Source organism: Acipenser ruthenus, chromosome 2 (assembly GCF_902713425.1).
Source record: "Acipenser ruthenus chromosome 2, fAciRut3.2 maternal haplotype, whole genome shotgun sequence".
NCBI lineage: Eukaryota > Metazoa > Chordata > Actinopteri > Acipenseriformes > Acipenseridae > Acipenser > Acipenser ruthenus.
The window spans coordinates 41075670-41102449 of NC_081190.1; the positions used below are offsets into that span (position 1 = coordinate 41075670).

Here is a 26780-nt window from a genome sequence, read left to right on the forward strand (position 1 = left end):
CAGAGCAGCCTCTTGGCTTAGCCTTGTAGCATTCCTGTCGTTCGGCAATCTTGCCCTTGCGATTGCTTATGTATACTGGGTCATTTAATAATGGTTACATTTCGTTCTTGAAAGGGAACGTTAGGTTATTATCATAACCCTGGTTCTTTGAAATTATAAATGTAACCATCAACCTTCAAGGTCGCTGCATCCATGATTGCAGCAGGCTTGAAGGAAAAATGACGCTGAGAATTGTGAGCGCAGTACTTGATACCTCGGTGGCGGACTCATGACTGCGTCACAGGCTCAGTGAACAGCTTTGGTATACAATATTCAGGATCAGCTTCTTTAGGAAGTCAATACCCATTCGGTAAGAGTTACATTTCTATTTCAGGGAACCAGGGTTATGATAATAACCTAAAGTTATGGCAAGATAGAGCCTGTAGTTGGACAGGTTTAACAAAAGTTTGATTTAAGCTCTATACCAGCGTGTTCAACATGAGGGTTCAATACCCACAAACAATGCAAGAACAGGAACATTTTTAATTACAGTATACAGAATATTCTTGTTCCTTCCTCTCCCAAAGGAATGCAAGCTTTAATGTATTCGGTCCAGGAAGCATTAAGCGGTAGACCACGGTGGATTCGCACAGGAACGGATATCTGTTACTACAAGTATGTATACTCATTCAAAAGCCCCTGTACCATCGTGGACCACAGCAATCTTCTAGCAGATCTTTAGTTAGTGCTCCCCCTGTGCAGACTGTTTCAAAATCTGATTAATCAAATGTGACAAGAAGCTGAAGAATAAGAAAACAGAGTCCTGAGATGTAACGATCATATATAAACTCATCAGAGTGGTTGATAGCTCAGATTATGGGCCAGTAAAGGATGATATAGATGCTGAGTTCATATAACAAACAGAACACACACAAACTGTATATAAAGTGCATGACAAATGTCAGTTTCATTAGGATTGGAACAGTAGGCGTTTGCAGTGCGCTCTGGGTATATTACTAAATTTAAAAGCCATTAAGATAAATTAGAAGACTTTTAATTGTAATTAGAGTTCAATTATATACAATTAAATATTGATCTGTGCAAAGTAAACATCATGAAGAGTTCTAGTTTTTTTTTTTTTTTAAGTTTTATAGTACTAATGCTTAAAATATTCATCTGCTTCATGCATAGCTTGTTGCACCTAATCTAGTGTGACAGATAGGAGAATGTAGACTGAAGTTGTACAGACTTGGTAAAATTAAAACAATTACCATTAGATTAATGTTCTCATTTAACAATGTTAAACCCAATAGAATAGTGAGTGATAAAGCAGCGTACTTTCACAACAGATTGATTGCGAAAACTGGACTCAAAGGAGCTGGAATGCAACCAGATGTAAAGCAAGCCTGGGAGATTAAAAGCTTGTACATGAATACAGTACTTTTTAAAGCCTCTGATTCAGTTCTTTCATTATATATTTGTAATATTTTCTACTGGTTTATCCTGTTGATAAGATTAGTTCCACATAATAAAGACCACTAGCCCATAAATAATTAAAACTAACCTGCTGTTCAAAAGAAATGCAATTCAACAGCTATTGGTCAGCCATGTTGATCTTTAAAGCAAATACATTCTTGTACAACAGCTAGTAGGTATTTCAGTAGTTCAGGACAAACATGATAGTTTAACATTAGTTACCTCAACTCCACTTGATTCACATAACTGATTAGATAGATCAAGGGGTACTTAAAAGGGTGGAGATGGGGGAGGCGGAGGGATGAGATGAATCAAATTTATATTCTCTGATTGGTGCAAATTAGATTACAATGTGTATGGGGTGCAATCCTTCACCCTTCAAAACTTAATTTAGTCTAATCCTGACTGTACTTTGTCAGTAGACTGGTGCCATGCCACTAAATATTCCTACTTTTTATTGACAATTGAAGGCATCCACACAAGTGCATATTATTTCCAGTTATCTTGATTTCTAAGAAAGCCTCACAACGCACCCATGTCATGCAGTCATTTTATAACTACTGCACATGTAGTGTGTTACTGCTTACATACAGAACACAGTTAACAGTAAAATGTTTAATCACATTTTGATAAGCAATTCTCCAGATTAATGCAACAATGTAAGTGTAACAAACCGATGGACAGACGTGTGGATAGACAGACACCTCCAGGATCTGATATTCTCAATAATTTATGCTACATAATGTTAATACCAAGTTTCATGAACATTGGATAAGTGGTTCTCCATATATATGCAGAAAGTGTGAAGTGTGACGTAGAATGTACAACCATCTCTACTATGTCCCCTTCGGATAATAATGTTAGGATCTTCAAAAACTTTTCTCTGTTTCACATAAGTGGGGCTTATCAAGTACTTGCAATTGTGACTTTAGTTGTTGCATGTTGTCATGAGCTTTACTAAATGTGCTTTTTGTTTTCATTATGTTTCATCATCAAGAAACCACTTTTCGAGGAGTTCCATTGCGGCTGGAGGTCAGAAAGGAAAGTCTTACTATACAATCACATTTACGGTGACCTTCCAGCATAAGGATGATGTCTGTTACTTTGCATACCACTACCCATATACCTATTCTACTTTAAAGGTAAAAAAAAAAAAAAAAAAAAAAAATCATAGAAACTTTGTTAACATCTATCTGACTGTTCAATTATCCCATGAACATAGTACAGACAGTATTATGTTCATGGGCAGCAGTGTGGAGTAGTGGTTAGGGCTCTGAACTCTTGACCGGAGGGTCATGGGTTCAATCCCCGATGGGGGACACTGCTACTGTACCCTTGAGCAAGGTACTTTACCTAGATTGCTCCAGTAAAAACCCAACTGTAAAAATGGGTAATTATATGTAAAAAATAATGTGATATCTTGCAACAATTGTAAGTCACCCTGGATAAGGGCGTCTGCTAAGAAATAAATAAGAATAATAATAATACAGACATTTTTCTGAAGTACCTGGGTATCATTAAGCAGGGCTGATTGGACTACAACTTTTATTATTCCACAAAGTAACAAGCTACATGTGCAAAAAAGCACTACAAGATTCTAATTCGAGAAGAGATTTTGGCAGACAAAAGCTAATAGCATATTTCTCTTGCAGGCTAGCCGTTCTGTAAACTTCCAATGAGAACACTTATTTACATGTAGTTCTATGTATGCCTAAATTCAGTTCTCTGTTTTATTAGACTGTGTGACCTACAGCACAGCAACCAGCTTCCCTAAATCTCCCTTCCATGTGCTACATATACAGTCAGCACTCACAAATCCATTTTGGCCCGTTCCAACTCTTGTCTGTTTTCCAGGGAACACAAAATGTACTGGATGTACTGTATTGGTTTTGTTGGTACAGTACTATATTTTCAACAGAATAAGTATTTTAATTCAGAACGATATGATTCTGAAAATATCCCTTGCCAAATTTAAAAAGGAGGCACATTATCTGCAATACAGTACATACTTTTAAATCTGGTACTTATTGTAGCAGTATTTAAAATTTCCTAGCTTGTCTCGTTCTCTTTGTTTTGGCTGCATTTTCGTGAAACTGGAGGAAGTGCTACGTAACTATACAATATAAGACAGACTAATTTGGCATTAGAACGATTTTTATTTTTTTTAAACACGGGTTGTGACGGATATTCAGTTAAAAATTGTAACATTGACGAGATGGGCTTTGTATCAGAAAACTGATGACCGAGTCGGAAATCGAGTGTGATGGATAAGTGCATTAATTTGTTACATATATATAATGGGGATTGATTTTTTCTAATACAAGGACGGTAAAACGCGATTGACGTGTATCTGGGTAATGGATATCCAAGTGCTGACTGTATACTTGTATTTATTTTTCTGCAAAGATGCATCTTCAGAAGCTGGGGTCCATGCACAGCCCTCAGATTTACTACCGACAAGATGTGCTCTGTGAGACCCTGGGTGGGAACAGCTGTCATGTCTTGACTATAACAGCGATGCCAGAGTCTAAGTGTTATGAACAGATCTGTCACTTCAGTAAGTACTAAACCTGTGTTGCTTTAATTAATACTTTTTTATTTTTAAAACAGCCAAGCACTAATTGCACTGATTGGCACTCAACAGTTTTCACATTAAAACCATACAAAACAGGACTTCTGACCGATACATGTCTCTAATGCCTGGTTCCCTTTCAAGTATGAAATGTAACCATTAACAAATGGGTATTTACCTCTTAAAGACCCGAAACCTGAATAAGATATAACAAAGCTGCTCAGCCAAACCCGTGATGCAGTCATGTCTGCCCCCAGATAAATGACTGCGCGCACAGGAGAGCCTCTTCAGGTAAGTATGTGTTACTTTTTCTGCTATAGATTTTTGCATTTTTTGTGTTTTTACACAAATTATATGTCCTTATTAAAAATAATTGCTGTATTAGTTTTACTAATTACGTGCATTTGTGCACTACAGCATGTTTGTTACATCCCGCTGCTGCCTTGTGCCTCATGTGAAGCCAGCAACTTGAGTCGCTGCCTCCCAGGGATCAAGCAGTGTAAGTCGGCTGACTTTGTGCTCCCCCTCCCCCCCACCTCAGGCTGCAATAGCCAAAAACACGTGTAGTGACAACTGCAAGGCTTAGCAGCGCTGCGCCGGACCAAGACGCTGCTTCGGTTGTGATTGCTTGCAATCTCTACCAAAGCATGTTGATGCTGTTTTGGAGACAGCTTTTGCATCACCATTATGTTATTGTTATTTAATTATAACAAGCAGGCTTCCCTCAGTCTCGTGTGAGTACTGAGTGGTTTTGCCAGTAGCTTGCACAGGTGGGCATCCCTGTACAGTGCTACCCGCAGTAACTGCGAACCGGTGGACCCATACCCTACCGAAACTGAGGTCACCGACCTGCTCCGTTCCCAACCCGGTACCGTACCGAACTGGGGCCGAGGTTACTGCACCGGAACCGTACTGACCTGGTGCTAAAAGGCACAAACCGGTACCAAACTGACCTGGTTTCGACCCAATACTGACCTGTGCTTACATCCCCGGTCCGGTACCAAGCCGGTCTTGTTCGGGTCTTGAACAGCCCTGTTGCTATCTTTAAGCAGATTGAGACAGCACCTGTACACCTCTACTTGCATAGTACCTTTATCTACTACTTGCATTTATCCCTGCAACACATGCAAGGCCAGTCTGCCTGTTGAGGACAAGCACGGCAGATGCTCTTCCTGCCTGGGACCAGAGCACGCAAAGGAGGCACAGGTAACCGCAGTTTCTGCAAGTTTTGTGGACATATCTCTAACCGCACGCTGGAGAAACGTCTCTCTTCCGCAGCTCTACAGAGCACTGTGCATCCATCACTCCTGCACAGCGCTCTTCCCAATCACCCTCTGATAGAGAGGTGGTTGTGTCCTCACCCCATGGCTGTGCCAAGGGAGAGCAGACAACGCATCCAGGAAAGTAGTCCAAGCAGGAAGCCGTCTTCACAGTCTTCCTCATCCTTCTCTGCAAGCGATCAGCGGACTCGGAGCAGATAGAGCTCTGGGCAGCAGTTTCCCACAAGGGAACGGTGCTCAGAGTTACAGCATGAACGTTTGGTGTCGCTTGTTCCCTGCCCGGGGTGACAAACTGGGCGGCGGACCTCCTCTTAAAGGGAGTTTAGAATGGAGGCCTCACCCTGAGGTGGTGAGCCTCATTTGGGAGAGCAGGGATAGATGTCTTTGCCTCCCAGGAATCGATCCACTGTCCCCTCTGGTCCTCCATAAAAGGAGGCGAGGATCCGCTGGCGATAGATGCCTTGGCACACCAATGGCCGAGGCAACTATTATATGCCTTCCCACCACTCGCCGTGCTTCAACTGTGTTTGGAGAAAATCAGGCAGGACCGTGCCAAGGTGCTCTTATTGACCTGGGATGCTCTGGTTTTCTATAGGGTTATCGACACCCTGCAAAATGCCAGAGCGGCGTCCACGTGTACCCAGTATGGATACAAGTGGGGTGTATTTTAGACATGGTGCCTGCCTCGGGGGTTCGACCCCATAATCTGTCCCATGACAGTTACACTGCAATTTTTGCAGGCTGTTTGACGAGGTGAAATCCCTGTCTACATTAACCCTTTGTGGTCCTATGGCAGACCAGGTCTGACATAAAAATGTTTCATTTCTGGTCCGATGCCGGACCCTGTCCCACATCAAAAAGGCATCAATCACAGGTCCATAGTCGTTTTTTCTCCGGAAAAAGCAGAGAAAAGCTTTCAATGGCTGAGGGAGGCCGTGAGAAGCCAAGAGAAGCCGGAAAAAACAAGAAATGGAGGCGGAACTGAGCAATATGCATAGTCCATTCATCACAGACATTACACGGACATAAACAAACAAGATAGCTGCTTCCGCATCCAGCGCTCAAAGAATATCGTGGACATTTTCCAAGCTTTTTTGAAATGTTATAGTAATAAAATAATGACTTGGATAGCATTGTTGAGGAGATTGGTGATAAATCGAGTGATCAGGAGATGATTTATCAGTATGCACGACTATGAAGAAGTATGTGAAGAATACAGTGAACAAGGGGTGGGGCAGGGCTGGAGATGCAGTACTGAGTGTCATGTTGATATGCAGCGCCTTTTAAACCTGTTTTACTTTGAATAAAATTACTTTTAAACAGCGCGAGTAAAATAAACAGCTTGTGTGAAAATAAATTAGACCTGATGTGCCTGACAGGCACTGAATAAATGGACCTGTGGCAGGATTGGCAGAGGGTGAGGCTCAGAGACAGTTTGAAGTTCAAAATAAAGCTTTTTAATAAACAAAAAATACAAAATAAACAGGCACAAGGGCCAAACAAAAAGGTTTCAAAACACAAAATAGACACAAAACAAAGCTTACAAATAAAGCTTCCAGGCTGGGCAACGCCTTCACTGGATTCAAAACGAAAAACAGCACACACAGAAAAACACTGGCTCCTTCTCCTTCCAGAACTCTCCCTCTAGCCAGGGCCTCTCCCCTGGCTTTTATCCCCTGTGGCTGGAGCCCAATTAATCAATAATTGCTGATTCAATTAGGGCTCCAGCCACATTCTGACATGTTTTCCTGGCAGGGAGGAGTTTAACCCCCTCCCTGCCAGTCCCAACCATGTTCATAAAGACGGGGCAGTCCCCCATCACAGGACCGCAAAGGGTAAAAGGTCTATCTGGCAGCTATTTCAGCTTGTCGTGTCAAAATTGACTCGATCTCCCCAGGAGCCCACTTCCTGGCGGGACAATTTTTGAAAGGAGCTCAGCGGCTTCGGCCGTCTATGAAGGATATTACAGAGGCTGTCCATATGGTCTGGCATATGGTCTGGCACTACTGATGGTTACATGACTATAAGACACTTGGTAAACTTCTTTGACAGTCGTTTTGCCTAGAAGTCTGAATCAATGTCAGAATCAATTAATTGAAGACATTGAGAAGACCTAGTCAAATTGAAGACCTTGAGTTAGACTTCTAGTCGAAAAAAATGTGTCAAATAATTGTATTAAGTTTCTTTTTCTTTTAGTACTACTACATGTTCAACCATTGAGAGGTTTTAGTTTTGCATGACCCTTGAGATCTACATAGGTTTGCCGTTCTGTGTTATTTGCATAGAATTTTAATTAACCATGTTTCCTTCACTTTCCAGGAAACCGGCCCTACATTTTTCTCAGTGCTCGTGTACATCCTGGGGAGACTAATGCAAGCTGGGTGATGAAAGGAACTCTGGAGTTCTTGATGAGCAACAGCCCTATGGCTCAGAGCCTAAGAGAATCGTACATTTTCAAAATCGTTCCCATGCTAAATCCAGATGGAGTCATCAATGGAAAGTGAGTTTTTTTTATTTTATTTTTGTTGAGAGTTAGAAGGCGATTTATTCATAGAGCACTGAGTTTAAGTTTTTCCTCTTGTGTGTTTTCTGTTTTTTTTTACAGAGACTATGTTCAGGCCTGTCTGCAGTGTGATGCTATAGCACACATGCAGCAAAGAGCAGCTGCTGGGAACAGCAGTGCTGTGTAGGACCAAGATATTTGCTTCGGTTGGAATTGTTTACAATCTCTTCCACAGTATCTTGCTGCCGTTTTGGTGATAGCTTTAACATCACCATTACGAAGGCTGTTAGTACCGTTCTAACAAGCAGGCGTCCCTCAGTCTTGTGTGTGGTACTGACCGAGTGGTTTTGCACTGGTGGGCATCCCTGTATGTTGCCACCAGCGGTGACTGCGAACCGGTGGACCCGTACCGTACCCGTACCAAGATCACCAACCTGCTATGCTCTCGACCCGGTACCGGCACTGGGACTGAGGTTACCGCATCGGTCCAGAAACTGTCCCAGTGCCGTCCAGGACCATACCCATACCGACTCGGTGCTAAAGTCACCAAACCGGTACCATACCAACCTGGTGCTAAAGTCGCCTAACCAACCTGGTACCGAACCAGTTGAGACCCGATACCTACAATACGCAGTTATGTTTTGACCCAGGGATAAAGTCACCGAACCAGTACCGTCCCGGTTCCTACTCAATACCGTCCTGGTGCTACAGCCACCGAACTGGTACTGACCCGGTCCTACACGGTGGTCCGCTGCCGACCGGTGCTCAAGTCATGAGAGCCGGCAATTTCGGACAGCACTTTGGCGATAAAGAGCTCTTGTCAGGCCAAGTGAATACATCGATCGTAGAAATAATATCATGTATGTATCAAGGAGGGGTGTCTCTAAACAAATCCAATTGAATCTTGCTAAAAAAATGCAATCATTTTCAAAAGAGAAAGCTTTGAATATTAAATGAAGCAGACTTTACATTATAGACATAGGAGAAAAGTCGCCACCAGAACTCTTTGGATTCCCATGATGCACCACATCGGCAGGGACGGAAAAAAAGGGGGAGTTGACTATCTTGTGTGTATGTAGAAGATCTTTGCTGAGACTGAGACTGTCCATCTGTTAGGCGACTTTCTACCATATTCCCGCTTTGAAAATTCACCAACATGCAGCCACTCCTTCCCTTCTATCAGCAATGCAAGGTGCTGGACGCATGCGCTGATACATACTCATTGACTGTTCCCTGTGACAGGAATACAGTGATTCTTGGTGGTAAATCTCCCTCCCAACCTGTGAGGGCGCTAAGTATCGAGAACAGAATACCTTGGACACGTTGGCCCGACAGTTCTTTCCCAGGGTTCAAGGGAAGTCGGCCAGCTAGAAAGGGGGTGGAACTCCAGTGCATTAACTCATCGACCTGGAAGGGAAACGATGTGGCAGTCGCGGATTGGAGGGGCGGCTGTACTCATTTACCAAGGGGTCATGTGTGACGGCATAAAAGGGGACAGAGAGACGCAATCTGTTCCTTCGTTTATGGTTATGGATACGACCCGGAAGGAGCATTGTTGTGGTATCATACGTGAGTGTTTTGTTTGTTCTCGTCTCTTATTGTTGATTATTGTTATTAGTAGACAGCTAACACGTTCCGGAGATGTCGCTAGAGGCCAGCAAGAACCCTAACATCACTACACCTGTGTCACGATAATTATTGTATTTGCACCACAAGCACTACAGCACTCACTCAGGACTGGTGACCGTGTTTGTGTATTGTGCGTGTACTATTGGCTGTGTTTATTATTTGGGACTGCAACCTGTTTATTTATTTCAGTGCATTACACATTGCTGTGTTTTGCCTGAAATTAGTGTTTGGTCACCAGACCTGGATTATAATTAAAAACCTGTTCATTGTGGATAATTCCATTGTCTGTCTCCTGATTATGCACCACATCACTCCTGCACCTGTTCAGTGCAGCCACTTTGCCACATTCCCCCAATCAACAGCCTGTCCTGTGACCTCTGTGACGTATTTTTGACAGTGATTTCACGCTCTATCCAACTCGTAATTTTGTGAGTTGTACGCCTATCTTTTTGAGTCGTAGTCGTAACTTTGTAATTTGTAACCGTAGCTTTACTTTTGTCATACTCGTATTTTTTTTTGCACTTCTATTTCTACCTGCAAATTCTTTCTACGCATACGAATATTTTTGACAGTGATCTCCCTCCATCAGCAGTGGCTATAGATATCAGTGGGACTTGGGAATTAATGTATGCACATGAGGGTTGAAATGCATTTTATTTTGCTGCAAAACAACTAAACAATGTGTAAAAGAGCCTAAATAAATAATTATTGGTATGATTTTATCCGAGGCCCGTGCCTCAGGTGCCTCATAGCTGACTACAAGCTTTTGTATTGAAGCCACACGATTATATGGGATTATGTTATCACTGACATAAACCCAACAGGATGTTATGTTGTTTTCAATCTGATTTTGTTCCTGAGAAGAATAGTTGCTGCTGTTGTTATTATTGAGGCTTAATACAAAGCTTGTTTTGTTAACGTTGTATTTATTACACTGGCCATAGACCTGTGCTTACAACTGCATTGTCATATTTTCTACATTTTCTTTAACCCTTTGCGGTCCAATTATTCAGAGTGTCTCAGGTGCGTCAGGTCCAATTTATTTTCAATTTAGTCTCCACCCCCCTGAGTTAATACTTGGTGGAAGCACCTTTGGCAGCAATTACAGCTGTGAGTCTGTTGGGACAGGTTTCTACCAACTTTGCACACATAGATTTGGCAATATTTTACCATTCTTCTTTACAAAACTGTTCAAGCTCTGTCAAGTTCCTTGGGGAGCGTTGATGGACAGCAATCTTCAAGTCATGCCACACATTTTCGATTGGATTTAGGTCTGGGCTCTGACTGTGCCAATCAAGGACATTTACATTTTTGTTCCTTAGCCATTCAAGTGTAGCTTTGGCTGTGTGCTTTGGGTCGTTGTCATGCTGAAAGGTGAACTTCCCTCCCAGTTTCAGCTTTCTTGCAAAGGGCAGCAGGTTTTCCTCAAGGACTTCTCTCTACTTTTCTCCATTCATTTTCCCTTCTATCCTGAGCCCCAGTCCCTGCCGATGAGTAACATCCCCATAATATGATGCTGCCACCACCATGCTTCACAGTAGGGATGGTGTTCTTTGGGTGATGCACTATGTTGGGTTTGCGCCAAACATAACGCTTTGCATTTAGGCCAAAAAGTTCCATTTTAGTTTCGTCAGATCACAAAACTTTTTGCCACATGGCTACAGAATCTCCTGAGTGTTTTTTTTAGCATACTTCAAATGGGATTCAAGGTGGGCTTTCTTGAGTAATGGCTTCCTTCTTGCCACCCTACCATACAGGCCAGATTTGTGGAGTGCTTGGGATATTGTTGTCACATGCACACTTTGACCAGTCTTGGCCATAAAAGAGGCTGTGTTGTCCAGTGGTTAAAGAAAAGGGCTTGTAACCAGGAGATCCCTGGTTCAAATCCCACCTCAGCCACTGACTCATTGTGTGACCTTGAGCAAATCACTTAGTCCTAGTCTCTGTAAGTCACCTTGGATAAAGGCGTCTGCTAAATAAACAAATAATAATAATAATAATAATAAAAGCCTGTAGCTCTTGCAAACTTGCCATTAGCCTCTTGGTAGCCTCTGTGATCAGTGTCCTTCTTGCTCGGTCATCCAGTTTGGAGGGACGGCCTGATCTAGGCAGGGTCTTGGTGGTGCCATACACCTTCCTCTTCTTAATAATCGTCTTGACCGTGCTCCAAGGGATGTTCAAGGCCTTTGATATTTTTTTATACCCATCCCCTGATCTGTGCCTTTCAACAACTGTGTCCCGGAGTTCTTTTGAAAGCGCCTTGGTGCTCATGGTTGAGTCTTGGCTTTGAAAAGCACTACCCAGCAGAAGGAACCTACAGGAACTGCTTAATTTATCCTGAAATCATATGAATTACTACAATTTAACACAGGTGGAGGCCACTTAACTTGGTGTGCAATTTTGAAGGCGATTGGTTACACCTGAGCTAATTTAGGATTGCTATTACAAGGGGGGTGGACACTTATTATTTATTATTATTATTATTTATTTATTAGCAGACTTATCCAACCAAGCTATTTCAGCTTTTATTTTTAATTAATTTTCTACAAATTTCTAGAATATTTTTTTCACATGGAAGTTGTGGGGTAGGATGTGCAGATAAATGAAAAAAAACTATTTTAATGCATTTTAATTCCAGGCTATAAGGCAACAAAAGGTGAAAATTTTGAAAGGGGTTGTAAACTGTAGACTGTGTCTATAGGCACTGTGTGTGTGTATTTTATATATATATATATATATATATATATATATATATATATATATATATATATATATATATATATATATACATGCATACAGTTGTAGTTAAAAGTTTACATACCCGAATGGAAATGTATAATTTCTAGAAATTTCTCGAAAACAAAGAATATTGGAAAAAATCTTATACAAAATATTTGTTTTTGTGGATGAGGTAAAAAAGTTACAAGAAATAGATGTCTACAATTATTTATTTCAGCAATTTTTTTTGCAAAACTCCAAAAATGCTAATTCAGAAGTATGCATACCCTTTGATGCTATGATAGTATTGTCTACAAGGTGCTACACATTTCAGTATGATAATACATAACCTAATTCTAGAAAAGTCTAGAAAATGCTGGATTGTAGGTGAACATTCTTGTTAGAGAGTATGAAAGGGTAAGGCATAGGATGATTACTGTCATTACCGATAAGTCAATATGGGAAAAAGTAAAGAGCTATCTAAAGACCTTAGGCAGAAAAGTATTTATTATCATAAAGCTGGAGAAGGATACAAGATTTCCAAGCATTTGAGTATCCCAATTTCAACTATTGTTTCTATTATCAAGAAGTACAAGACTCATGGTACTGTCACAACGCTCCTTCAGTCTGGAAGAAATAAGGTTCTTTCACCAAGAACAAGTAGAAGACTTGTGAGGAATGTTAATTACAATCTAAGATTGACTGCCAAAGATATTCAAAGTGAATTGGCTACAAGTGGGACTGGGGTTTCCATTTCAACCATACAGAGATGAAAAATCACCGCTGATTGGCGGTTTTGTGCTTTTACTCAGTCCCCCGGGGCTACAGTATTGATGTGATCAATGTAGATCTGGGGGGAATAATGTTCCCAATGTGTGTTTTTTTTTTTTTTTTTAATATTTCATTTTTTTAAGCTTTAACACATTTATGACAGTTGGCGAGGTTCGTATTTTTTTTTTTTTTCATTAAACTGAAAAAATAAGGCACAATTTCATTAAGGCGGTTGATTTTACATTACGTACCCCATTGGCGCTGGCAGACGGCTATTTCATTGGTCCACAAACAGGTACTGTGAATTAAACAGTTGTGGTGCAGTTCTACAGTTCACATTGCAGAAAATTGAGAAAATAATGGAACGAAAGGAAGGTGCTGCCTGCTGGCGAGAAATTAAGATACATATATATTTATTTTCTGTTTCACTTGTGCAGCGAGCGAGCTAACGGGGGGGGAGGGGGGGTATGATTGCGGACATTGTTGACAAAGCCTGTAGACCCCCACTCTCTTGGAATAATCCATAAATTAGGCATGTATAGCTCACCTTCAAACCGCCTTTATTATAAGTGCTTTCCTGTTAAAAATATACTGACGTTGCACTTGCGGCTTGTACAACAATAAGTGCATTTTTTTTTTGATTGGTCTACATGCGTACCTGAGGTGAACCCATGATTATGGATCAAGAGGGTACAATGCGTTGGAAAGCCATATTCTCTGCAGAAAACATGTAGGCATAATAAATACTTGTCGCATTAACTTCAGCCTGTCGTCTGCAAGTTGTACACGGACCCTTTTTAAGTTTAAACATTTTTTTTCTTTTATTAAACTTACATGACATAAGAAATGAGTGTTTGTTTTTATTATCACTATATTTTCTTACATTTTTTTCCTATGGTAACATAAAATGAAGCAGAAAATGTCAACTTTGTGCTTAAAATAAACATTTACAATATTAGATGCTTAGTATTGCAAATAAGCCCAAACGAGTGGATGATTAGCTCAAGTTCAAGAGCTCTTGCCTTGTGTGTGAAGAATAAAATCAAGCTTCTGGAATGGCCAAGTCAAAGTCCTGATCCAAATCTAATTGCGCATCTTTGGTATGAGTTGAAGAAGGCTGTGCACAAGAGAAGTCCTCGGGATTTGAATAAACTAGAACAATTTTGCATTGAAGAATGGTCAAACATCACTAAAGAATCATGCCAAAAGCTCATTGACAAATATTCGGATTGTTTAAAAGAGGTTATTATTGCTAAAGGTGCCTCAACTAGCTATTAATTTCATTTTCCTTGTCAGGGTATGATTACTTTTGCAAAAAAAATCTGAAATAAATAATTATAGGAATCTATTTCTTGTAACTTTTTTTCGTCATCCACAAAAGCAAAACTTTTGCTACAAAAGATTTTTCCTGTAATTATTTGTTTTCGAGAAATTTCCATGGGGGTATGTAAACTAACTGTTTATATGTATGTACATATGTATGTATGTATATGTATAATCTCAAGAAACTTATCACTATTATAACACATTTATTTAAAAAAAAATATATATATATAAAAATAAGGTATGTAAATGATGGACATTGACAAAATGTTTTTGGTTTCTTTTTATTCATTTGATCATGATCATTCATCCTTGACCATGACACGCTTGAGTGACTATGACTGACTCATATGCACTTAATCACCTAATTAGTGAGACAGTTGATTGGACATTGGATATGAGTGATTTCAGCTGTTAAATTGCAAGCATAAAAGCAATAAAGAAATTCACAGAAAAAAAAAACAATATGCCATGTCTGTCAAGAGAGCAGCGCCTTCGTGCAATCGGCATGTTGGAGGCTGGACTAGGGCAGCGTACTGTGGCTCGTTGTCTTGGGTGCTCACAGCCAGCAATTTCAAACCTGGCGAGACGATATAACCAGACACACTCTGTCAATGACAGGCCACGAACTGGGAGACCAGGAGTCACAACACCTGGCAAAGATCGACAGATCATTTTGCAGCATCTTTGTGATGTCAGTTGTTAATCAGCACAATAAAAAGTCACTGCACCTGCTCTAAAACAGAGTTTGTCATTTTTTCAATCACATCTAGTGAATTTTATCCAAATATACAGTAAGTGATACGTTTCTTTTGATGCTCAAATATAAGTGATAAATTTATTTTGATGCTCAGTGTGTGTGTATATATATATATAGATGTACATATAATCTTGGGTGTTTTTTTTTTTTTCTAAAGCCACCGTTGCTCCTTAAGTGGTGAAGATCTCAACAGGCAGTGGCAGAGCCCAAACCCTGATCTTCATCCCACCATCTATCACACCAAAAGCCTGTTGCAGTACCTAGCTGCAATACAGCGGACACCACTAGTAAGGACAAAACAACTGGATTACTGTGTTATTTGTATTCATGGGTCTAACAACAACTATTGCTACTGAAGATCAATAAATTAATCTTCAGCTGATGAACCAGACCTTAGTTTAGCTCATTTTGCTCAAGAAAGAATGTTCAGTGTGATCTTGATATCCTCAGACCATGGCTGAAAAAAATTACACGAATCTATGACCTGGATTGTTAAGACATCAACGATCGAATACAAGTATGCTTCATATATATATATAAAATATAAAACAATCACTGGGATGCTGAATAATCTGCACTGAGTGAATTAAGTGCCATGAGTTCACAAGCTTGAGCTACATATCTGGTTTCACTTGAAATGCCATTATCGATCAGATAGCAATCCTTTGTACAGAGGTGTTTAATACCAATTGTGATTTATGATGTGTCATAGCATTATTGTTGCTCTTCATATCATCATGGTGTTGATTCTTCTGATATTCATCATTTGGAAGGAAAATCTTATGGACATTACCTTCTCATGCAAAGGTGTTTTTGATTTTGCAAGTGTATTTAAGATTATGATAGAATGCCATACAAATCAAGTATCCACATACAGTTCAGGAGATGATAATCAGTTCAGTTCACATTTACACTTTCATTTATTTTTCTGACAAATGAATGCAAGTTTCTGTCATCTTTATCCTGGCTCTTGTTTCTCTTTTTATTACACATCATAATAAAGGCTTTATTTTTTTCACGGTTATTACAGATTTCACGATTCCTGTGAAATGTACCCATTGCCGTGTAGTGTGTAGTTCCCTGTGAAAATTTCAATTTCTGAAAGAATAGTGTAAATACACACATTTGGTATCACTTTAAAATAAATACAGCAATCGTTTGCCTTATTGGTGCATTACCTGTTACACTACATTTAGCAATCCTGGCAGCCGGTTTAGTTTGATTCCATTAAATGATTGAACACACTGCATAGACTGAAAGACACCAGCTGCATCAAAGATCTGAAATATTTCTGCTAAAGATCACTCTGTCAAGTACAAGAAGGGACATTTCACATGTCTGTTGTTCTTTTAGTATTTATTTATGTTTTTTTATTTTTATTTTTTTTATTTTGTTTGATAAATCCATCATGGTGAACAGTTGGACATAAAAAACGAAATATTCTACAATGTAGCATTTACTTTTTTTTCAGGAAAGCATTTAAATATTTAGGAACATTTGTTGCATGATCATTCTAGAGAAAATTATCAATTTTGAATGTGACAGTGCTATTTTTTTTTTGCTTTAATCAATATTATGTTTAATCTTGAAATATCTATTTTTAGACCGTGAAATGCCATTTCTTACCGCGAATAAAAAATGCAGTCCTTATCATAATTGTGCTGTCATTCCAGAGGAATCTTGTTTTTTTTTTTTTTTTTTTTTAAAGAATAACGAAAGTAGTAGTTCTTTCTATCTGCCCTATTTCTAGGTATATTGTGATTATCACGGTCATTCTCGCAAAAAGAATGTATTTATGTATGGCTGCAGTATCAAAGAAACTGTATGGCAGACTAATGTGAGTGCTGCCTCAAGTGAACTTCAAGAAGACCTGGGATACAGGGTAAGCAAGACCCTTTTTATATATGTATTACTAATACCAAGATGTCCTATTGCATCAGTATTCCAGAAACGCTATTCTGTGAATAAACTTTGCAAATTTAAAGAAAAAGAAAACAGCTTAACAACACTTGCTGATATACTGGTCACTGAAAGAGGTTAGAGATTACAGTGAGAGGTGCCATGAGGTGTGGGCTATTTATTTACCCTGGCTTTCTTCATTGATTGGATTGCTGATTGTCCTGCGTGGCCAGATATATGGCTGTAGACAGGGGTTCTATAAAGTACTGGTCAGTAGAGTCTACGTAATCCCCCACCCCTGCATCTCTATGTGGAAGCAAGTCATTTCTTTAGAAGCAAACCTGTGATAGTTGTTGTTAACATGGTAACATGGATATTGTTAGCATATATGAGAGAAACATTTGAGTCCACTAACATATTTTAATAAACTATTTAGAATGATACTCTGCCTATAGCCAGTTGTTAATGTGTTAAGTTCACAGCTGACTGTCAGTTCCTTGTCTTTCAGCACATTCAGCTTATCTGAACACTTTATCACTGATGTAATTATTTTAACCCTGACAAGAGGGCAGACATTCTGTTTTTTTTTCTGTCCACCTTTTCCTTCCCCTAGTTCCAGTCTAACATTTTGTTTGGCACACAATGACCAAGTTGATGGAATGTAAAGTTTCAGGCTGTAGACGCCTGTTGGCTTTGGGGGAGATAACCCCAGGGGTCAGGTCAAGACGGCATAAAGTTACACTATTTGCTATCATTATTACAGATCCTATGGCACAGTAGGTCAGTATGTGCCCTTATAAACGTTTATCATAGTAAAAACATAATAAAGTGTAATAAAGCATAGTGAAAAGGTAGGTAAGCAGTGTAAAAAAATAAACAAGGTATGATAAAGCATATTAATTTACATGGTAAACCAGGGTAAACTGGTAAAAGCACAGTAAAATAGCAAAATGCCTCAGCCCTCTACTCTCTCGCACCATGGCAGGATGAAAACTATCTGCAGTTTAGAGCAATCTGGAAGCTTGATAGAATGTGAAGGTTTCTAGTTAATCTTGATTTAATAGGGACCCCATTTATAAACTCAAAACAGGCAAACAGTGGCACTGTATCTCCTTGTACTAGCAGGGCTCTTCTGTACAGTATATGTAAGATGTGGCTTTGTGGTGAACCTGCATTCAAATGCAAAACATTGGATAAACAATGCCATTTCTCTTTGTTTCCTAGACTCTTCCCAAGATTTTAAGTCAGATAGCCCCAGCATTCTGCATGAGTAGCTGCAGTTTTGTAGTTGAAAAATCCAAGGAGTCCACTGCACGTGTGGTGGTATGGCGTGAGATTGGAGTGCAGAAGAGCTATACCATGGAAAGCACTTTATGTGGTTGCGATCAAGGGAAATATAAGGTAAGTATATGTGCAAGCGTATGGCTTATATCCCTGAGACTAAAGAATGCAGGTATAATATAAACCACTGATGAATGTGTCCTTGTATGTTAATAAATAGGCATTTTGTATGTTTGTTTTATATTTTAAATTCAGTTTTCCTCCTGGTTTACAATGTTTTGAAAGTAGCTCGAATTTTCTTTCCATTTTAAAATGCTCTGCAAGTGGCTGCAGTCTGTATAATGTTGATATGTGTTTCAGGTATATACCATAGTGGTCATTGTAGAAACCAATTTTTGGGGGCAAATTGAACACACAACTAATATTTCTGCATGTGGTAGTGAATGGATACCATTTGGGTTATGATGGCACTTGTGAGATGTTTTGCTTATTTAAATGTACTTGGCAGAGAAAGAGAATACCCTGGCAGATGTTCGGAACCACCCAGGCCTTAGATCCCCACAAGTGGTCTCTTTACCAAGAGGTGACTGGGGATTAATATTAACGGATATTCACTAAGAAAAGGGTTTTGGGATGATGCTCTTTTCCTCAGTGAAGCACTACTCAAATTATTATTTTTTGTTTTTAGTTAATCAGTGCTGGGTTCTACTTTTTATGGTTCATGTATGCAACTTAAAAATAAAAATAATTCTGTCACTGCTAAGTGCACTGCACATGGGGAAGCATGGGTCTGAAGTTTGTTGGTGTACTTACCTTTTTTTATACAATATTTAATATATAAACTTATACAAAATCATGTGATCAAAGTTTGGTCTTGGTGGTCCGGTGGTTAAAGGAAGGGGCTTGTTACCAGGATGTTCCAGGTTAAATCATAGCCACTGCCTCACTGTGTGTGACCCTGAGCAAGTCACTTAACCTCCTTGTGCTCCGTCCTTTGGATGAGACGTAAAACCGAGGTCCTATTGTAAGTGACTCTGCAGCAGCTCTTGTGATGCATAGTTCACCCCCCAAGTCTCTGTAAGTCTCTTTGGATAGAAGTGTCTGCTAAATTACTAAATAATAACATAAATGCAGTGTAATTTTCTTTAATATGGCATTGATTTACATAATTGCATGTTATTAAATAATTTTGTAGGCAACGCATCCAGGAACTACCCTAAACCTGATTTCAGAACTCGTCTGTTTTACTATCAAAATGTTTGTTGCACATGCAGTAAGATTCATACATCGTCTATGAAGACAAAGAAGCCTACATTTTCAAAACAAAGGGGGAACAATAATCTTGTCGTCTTCCTATTTTCATAAATATAGGAAGTATTTTGAAAATGGAGGTAGTTATTTTCTGGTGAAACAGCAAATAAAAACAGTGAAAAAGCTACCCCTTGCCAAAATAAATTTATTTTTGGCTTAGTACTTTCTAGGAAATTATCATTAGTCATATGTTTCACCCCTTTCTTTAATTGGCCATATGCTGATCTTCAGGATCCTGGAGAATGGATTTAGTAGATGGCCTAAATAATGTTTGTACAGATGTGAATTAAGTTGTTTCTGTATTCAACATAGACTGCTTTTATAGGTTTTTATTGCAGTTAGGGTCCCAAGACCTAATACTTCCCATTTTTAACTTCCTGTTTCAAAATGATGTCTAAACTTACTAGATCAGTTATGAAACAAAAAAACTCAGTAACATGGAACTTTAAGCAGGTTGAGTATGTACACCCAATTCACTTTTTTGTTATTGTTTTGCTTATGTGTGTTCTTTATTTGGGACCCATGGCATGAATTTCGTTAAAATGTACTATTGATCGCTAATGACACTTTCCCACCTCCACTACATTTGTGATGGGACACAGTACACACTGTGGATGTAGGTAATGTTGATAGTTTTTCATGGTACTGTTCACTCAATTTTTAAAATTACATTAATGATGGTGGGTATATTTCTAATACACTGTACTGTACTGTAATTGTTTTTTGTTCATTGTGCAATACAATTGAGATTACATGATTGCCAGCCCCTTCTGATACTATCTGTTATTTTAACAGGGTCTTCAAATAGGCACAAAGGAACTGGAGGAGATGGGAGCCAAGTTCTGTGTTGGATTGCTGCGTTTAAAAAGATTGACCTCTCCGGTGGAGTACAAGCATCCATCCCACTTCCTGGACTTGGAGAATGATTTGATTGAGTCCAGCTGTAAAGTCACAAGGTAGGCCAATTTCTGTTTCCTAAGCTTTCCTTTTAAGAAACAAGCTGTCTTACAAAAATATTGAATGGACATTTTTTGCATACTCGTATATAAATAATAATTCTAATAAAAAATACGGAATGCCTGATATTAGCCTCTTATCCCTCACATATCGTATCAGACGTGTTGCAAAGCTGATTAGCCCATAACAAGCTAAGCCTAATGAAAAAGTTTCACTTCAGATTAACGAAAATGCATAATAGTAATTAATGGCGTCCTAGAACCATTTTGTATTATTATTATTTTATTTTGGGAACTCTGGTTGGGAACTCTTTTTCCAAGCTTAATACAAGTACCAGTAAAAAAAAAAATGGGATGACACAAAACAGGTGAATCTTGAGTTATATAGTTCTTGTATACTGTAGTTCTTGTTTTTGTTAGTTTGTTTGTAATTTCTCCACACAACACAATACTGATTGCATACTTGCTCAGTTTTATTTTGTTGAATATTTCTGTACAAAATATATAAAGAGCGGGTGGTTATTAAATCCTCCAGAGGCCACTTTTGAAACTGCAGTCCTAGGATCTTGTTTAATGCCATTTGATGGTTTAGCCTGCCAGGTTTCATTGCTCTGCGACTAGTTATGTAGAAATTGTACATCACCACAAATCAGGTTGTATTGTGCTTGTGATAATCATTTTATAATGCATCTGTTAAAAACATTTACCTTGTTTTTAATGCATTTTGGCAATGTAATATTTAAGGGTCACAGTAATGAATGGAAATAAATTAAATACATGCTCTTTAAAGAGTCTAGATATACATAACTAAGCACATAGATATCACTTAAGCATTTAATGCAGAACAACTTGGTATGTTCTGAATGACAGATAGCTGGAGGTCAGAGCTTCCGCTGCTTATCTGGACAGTCACTTATCTTGAAGAGCTAAAATTGAATAAATTAATTGGAAGACAGATAAGGTCATGTCGACAGAAGTCCCTTGCCATATGCCACAAATGCATTTTTAATAACCATCTTCCTTCATATTAAAACATGTTGTTGCTTGTTCATTGCATTAATAAAATGCTACTGTAGCCAACAAGACTAGAAATGTGTATTTCTGTTTTGAGCGATCTAACATGACGCAGAACATACTCTAGATGGGTCTGTAACTATACATTATAGTACTTAATACAATACTTAATATGATACTGGATACTATTTGATAAGTTCCTTTTCAAGTACGAAATGTAACCATTACCGAATCCTGAATATTGTATACCAAAGCTGCTCTTTGAGTCTGTGACGCAGTCATGGCCTGCCCTCCGCGCCATTTTCCCATTGCAATCTTGCAAGTGGGAAACAAGGCAGTCGATTTTCGACGATGAGCCTACCACGTCTCGCATATCCACATCAGTTCATCTGGATTTTCTCTTTGATATCCAGTCTTCTTGGGACCATCTGGCAACAACTCCTGCTGTTTCCCGGTCGATTGACCCCCTACATAGGGTGCATGATGCGGAGAAGCTGGGCCTGGCCCATTTTCCGCTGGTTGAGGCTTCTATTGCCGCCTTGGTCCAGGAGCCTTATTTAGCGCTCCTATCCATGGACACTGCTTGCCCTAACAAGCATGTTGGGTCTCTGAGGTGATCCTCAAGAGAGCCTATTTAACCAGTGTGTTCGCCGCACGACTAGGGAACTATGCATCCTGGTAGCCTACCAGTTGCATTTACTGTGGTCCCTCTCAGAGAACCACAGGCTCTCGCCACAACAGCTGGATGGCGTGCGCCTGGTTAAAAAAACCTGCTTGGTGTGTCCAAGCTCAATGGACAGTCTGTAGATAGGAACCTGGCTGCACTGGTAACTGCCTGAGGGCAGCTTTGGCATCCTGACGGGGACAAAGCACTGCTGTTGGATGCCCCAATCACTCCAGGACATACGTTTGGTCCCGCGGTAGACGAGATACTGCAGCGCGCTCACTGTGTGTGGGAATCCACTAAGGAGCTGGTTCGCCTGCTTCCCAAGTGACCACCTCCAGTACGTAAAACAGCAGCAAACTGGCAACCTAGACCCCCTTGCGCAGGCCAAGACACATGCTAAGCAGCAGCCCCAGACAGGTCAACCTATATCTGAGCCGAAGGAGGTTCAAAATGTTGACAATGCAATAGCTGTTGCAGTCAATCAGGCCAGGTGACTGGTTTACCACAGTGGACCTCAAAGACGCCTATTTCCACATCCCCATAAAACCAGTGCACAGGAAGTACCTGCGGTTCACCTTTCAGGGAACCGCGTACGAGTTCCGCGTCTTGCCATTTGGCCTCTCCCTAGCTCCCTGTGCCTTCTCGAAGTGTACAGAAGCTGTCTTGGCCCTATTGAGACTCAAAGGCATCAGAGTACTCAATTATCTGGATAACTGGCTCATTTGTGACCAGTCCAGTACAGACATAGGCCCACACGGAGCTGGTCATTGGCCACCTTCAACAGTTGGGCCTTACGGTGAAACATGTGAACATCCAGCTCACGCCTTCCCAGACAGAGTTTGCTTGGACTACGGTGCCATGCTGGCCACTGTCAGACAGCAGAGTGCATAGAATAGCTGCCTGTTTGGAGCTTTTTCAGCTTAACAGAGCGCTCACAGTAGTAACGTACCAGAAACTTCTGGGCCTGATGGCAGCAGCTTCCCAGACCCTTCCATTGGGACTCCTGTGCATGCACCCTCTACAGGCGTCGTTCAACATCAGGGTTTTTCAGCCAACGTTGAACCATGATCGCCTATTAACTCTGGTTTTCAACCCTGATGCAGCTCCTGAGTGGCCAGCGCAGCGACCTGCTCAGTCATGCACGGGGGGACCTTATGGCATCCCGACCCATCGAACCTGCAGCTCTCTGCCTGGTCCCTGAACGGCTGCATCAGCCGCCTGGGTCTGTCCAACAGGGTTATTGACACACAACAAATTGTCAGAGCAGCGTCCATGCATTCCCAATATGGGTACAAGTGGGGTGTCTTTCAGATGTGTTGTTTGCCTCGTGGGTTTGTCCCATGGCAGTAATACTGCAATTTTTGTAGGACCTGTTTGACGAGGAGACATCCCCCTCTACATTAAAGGTCTATCTGGCAGCTATTTCAGCTTGCCATGTCAAGATTGATTCGGTCTCCCCAGGAGCTCACTTCCTGGCTGGGCAATTTTTGAAAGGGGCTCTGCAGCTTTGGCTCCCTACGAAAGATATTGTTCCTTGCTGGAGGCTAAACGTGGTGCTTTATACACTCATGACGCCTCCGTTTGAGCTCCTGTTTCAGCTGAGCTGAAATTTATATAATTGAAGCTTTCTTGCTCGCTATCACCTACGTAAAGTGGGTGAGACTGCTTAATTTTTACAGAGGCCAGGACAAAGGTCATGCTCCGTACCAATCCTGCCTTCTTGCAGAAGACTATCTCTGCTTTCCATGTAAACCAGTCTGTGAGATTGGAGGCTTTCCACTCTCCTTTTCAGTCTGACAGAAAGCAGCTGCTCCATACGCTCTGTCCAGTGCGAGCCCTGGCATACTTTGTTGACAGGATGAAAAGTTGGAGTCAGTCCGAAAGTCCCATGGTCAAGCCCTGTCTAAGCAGCAGCTGTCCAAGTGGATAGCAGACATGGTCAAGACTGCCTGTGAGCTGGTCAACTTGCCCCCTCCAGAAAAGCTCACTGCCCATTCCACCAGGGGCATGGCAACTTCATCTCCCTAGCTACTTGTTACTGGGGTTCCAAATGGTAACGCACAGGGCAGCCTTCGGCTTAGCCTTGTAGCATTACAGTCGTCTGCAATCTTGCCCTTGTGACAGCTTTGGTTTGGTACACACCCATTCAGTAATGGTTACATTTTCGTACTTGAAAGGGAAAGATAGCTTATTATTATAACCCTGGTTCCCTGAAATAGAAATGTAACCATTAACCTTCAAGGTCATTGCGTCTGTGATTGCAGCAGGCTTGAAGGAAAAATGACACTGAGATCTGTGAGCACAGTCCTTTTCTGCCCTCGGGGGCAGGCCATGACTGCGTCATAGGCATGGAAAGAGCAGCTTTGGTATACGATATTCAGGATTCGGGCCTTTAGCGGGTAAATAGCCTTTTGGTAATGGTTACATTTCTCTTTCAGGGAACCAGGGTTATGATAATAACCTAACGTATTTTTTTTTTGCTGTTGACAGTGCTTCCTGTCTGATTTAACCCCTTAACTATTTTATGTTTTACAGAAGACCAGGGTTTTCTTTAAAGCTTTTTTAATGTTACAGTTGTATCTTATACCTGTTACAACCAGCCCTAAATATATAGCAATTATCTAACAAATGTTTTGAAAATACTTGTAAAAAGTCAATTTTAACACATTAAAACAGAGTATATTATTAACACAATAAAGTCATTTTGATGGTTTGATGTATTTTTAAAAAGAAAGACAAAGTGTTTATTTTCAGCATGCAAAAACAATTTAATTTTGTGTGTTCTGTGTTGCGTGTGGAGTGTTAATGTTGGTGTATAGATATTGCTGCATGGGATATAAATGGGTCTGTGTATCACAAGTGATTTAAAATATGTAGTTGTATTTAGGCACAGGGATTGCACAAACACTTCACGTGCATTTAATGTATGTAATAGTATGTGAGCACGGGATTGCACAAATTAGTTCACGTGCCGAGATTCAAGTGAATAATTAATTAGTAATTGAATCCTGGCACAACAGTATATATAGATGCACGTTTCACTCACTTGGGTTGTGTGTTCGGTGAATGGAGAACGGGTGTGGAGAGGAGAGTAATTTAAATTAAAGAAAAGAAAAGAAACAGCAATTGCTACGTCATGCTGGAGGACAAGCACGGTACTTGTTTGTTTGTGTCTGTCTGTTTATTTTGGCTTCAATTGCTGTGCGCTGTTTTTGTTTAAAACCTTTTATTTTGTTCATTATTAAACCGCGCAACTCACATTTCACCTCGCAGTACTGTGTGTTTCTTCCGGGTCTGACGTCACCACTACAGCCTGCTTGTCACAGCATCCCACCTAGAAATGTGTAACTTTTGGGGTTAGCGTTTGAGACAGATATTTGAAGAGGGGATGATTATCTATTCAGGGATACAAGACATTTACTAAAAGTGGTCCCAGGAGGAGGCTTTATATTCTAGTTCTATGAACAAACTTTGGAGACGCAAGCTGTATGTATTTTAAACTACAGACGTTAAAACAAGATTGTTTTTATGTATTTAAAATTATTTCTGGGAGATGTGTTACATGTCAAACCTTTCCACCGCCGAAAAGTAAGGAAGCCACTGTCATCATGCAAAATGGGTGGTAGGGCAGTGCAGTAATACTGTACATTAATAAATCTGAAGCTGTATAGTGGAATGATTACATCTTTATAGACTAATGTTATTTAGCATTAATCTCTCAAGAATGTTGGGTCTTGGGTTTTTAAATTTAGTGTGAGGCTCAAGCACACAGACTCTTGAATTTCTTGCTTCTGAAGCTGTCTGGATAATGTCTGTTACAGTAGGATCAAAAACTGTACAGAATGAACAAGCCATTGTATACTGTAATGAATGGCATAATTTGAAGGTGCAAACAGAAAAACTCAATTTTGCAGTTTAACAAGGTTACATGTATAAGCATGATAAGGTATTGGGGTATAAAGGGAACTGTATTGCATAATTAAACAATTATGAAGATGGATGAACACAGCTAAAAAGCATTTTAGGTTTAGAGGTCAACAGAAAGGTCATGGAGCGTGGGACTTGTAATATATCATTTCCTAATTGCTGGTTAGCACATTTTAATACAATGTACTGAACAAATATTTTTTGTTTTATTCCCAGCTGCTATGAAACCAGCCATCAAATCATGAATTACTGAACTCTAGGTAATGCATGATTTAGTATATTATCTTAAAAGAAAATACAGCTGAATGAGTACTGTATGTTTTATAGGTATCTTTTTGTTTTACTAATGCTAGACACAACTTTACATTAAAATTGACAGTAATTGTCAATAAAATTTCAAAGCTTTATAATGTAACTGAAATTTAAGAACAATGATCTCATATCCATATACCACACTTCAGGTTTCTGATGGGTTTTCAGCACTGAGAAACTGAGTGACAGTTTAAAAGGTGATTTGTGGAGTATACCTGTTTGCCTCGCCAATTCCTTGCTATAAAAGAGAACACATTAATCTAAAGGGCTTTACGTGGAGGACAAATATATAATGCAAAGTCTGCTTCTGATGTATTACTATTATTATATTGTCGTTTTTAAATATGTGTTCCCTTTCAAGTATGAAATGTAAACATTACCGAATGAGTGTTTACCTCCTAA

General features: G+C 39.9%; 1 protein-coding gene across 5 annotated transcripts in view; it reads left to right on the plus strand.

The window, feature by feature from the left end:
• LOC117409310 (cytosolic carboxypeptidase 1-like) overlaps positions 1 to 26780 on the plus strand; it is a 108395-nt gene that overhangs the window by 60607 nt on the left and 21008 nt on the right. For 3 of the 5 annotated variants that reach the window (XM_058995965.1, XM_058995968.1, XM_058995966.1), the window contains exons 18-26: positions 567 to 654; positions 2453 to 2597; positions 3862 to 4012; positions 7627 to 7807; positions 15169 to 15298; positions 16762 to 16893; positions 18135 to 18311; positions 18700 to 18774; positions 20298 to 20458. In XM_058995965.1, coding sequence (XP_058851948.1) covers positions 567 to 654; positions 2453 to 2597; positions 3862 to 4012; positions 7627 to 7807; positions 15169 to 15298; positions 16762 to 16893; positions 18135 to 18311; positions 18700 to 18774; positions 20298 to 20458 — 1240 coding nt within the window. Of the gene's footprint in view, positions 1 to 566; positions 655 to 2452; positions 2598 to 3861; positions 4013 to 7626; positions 7808 to 15168; positions 15299 to 16761; positions 16894 to 18134; positions 18312 to 18699; positions 18775 to 20297; positions 20459 to 26282; positions 26327 to 26780 lie in introns of all 5 variants that reach the window. The other 2 variants (XM_058995972.1, XM_034015144.3) reach the window with 2 other exon arrangements.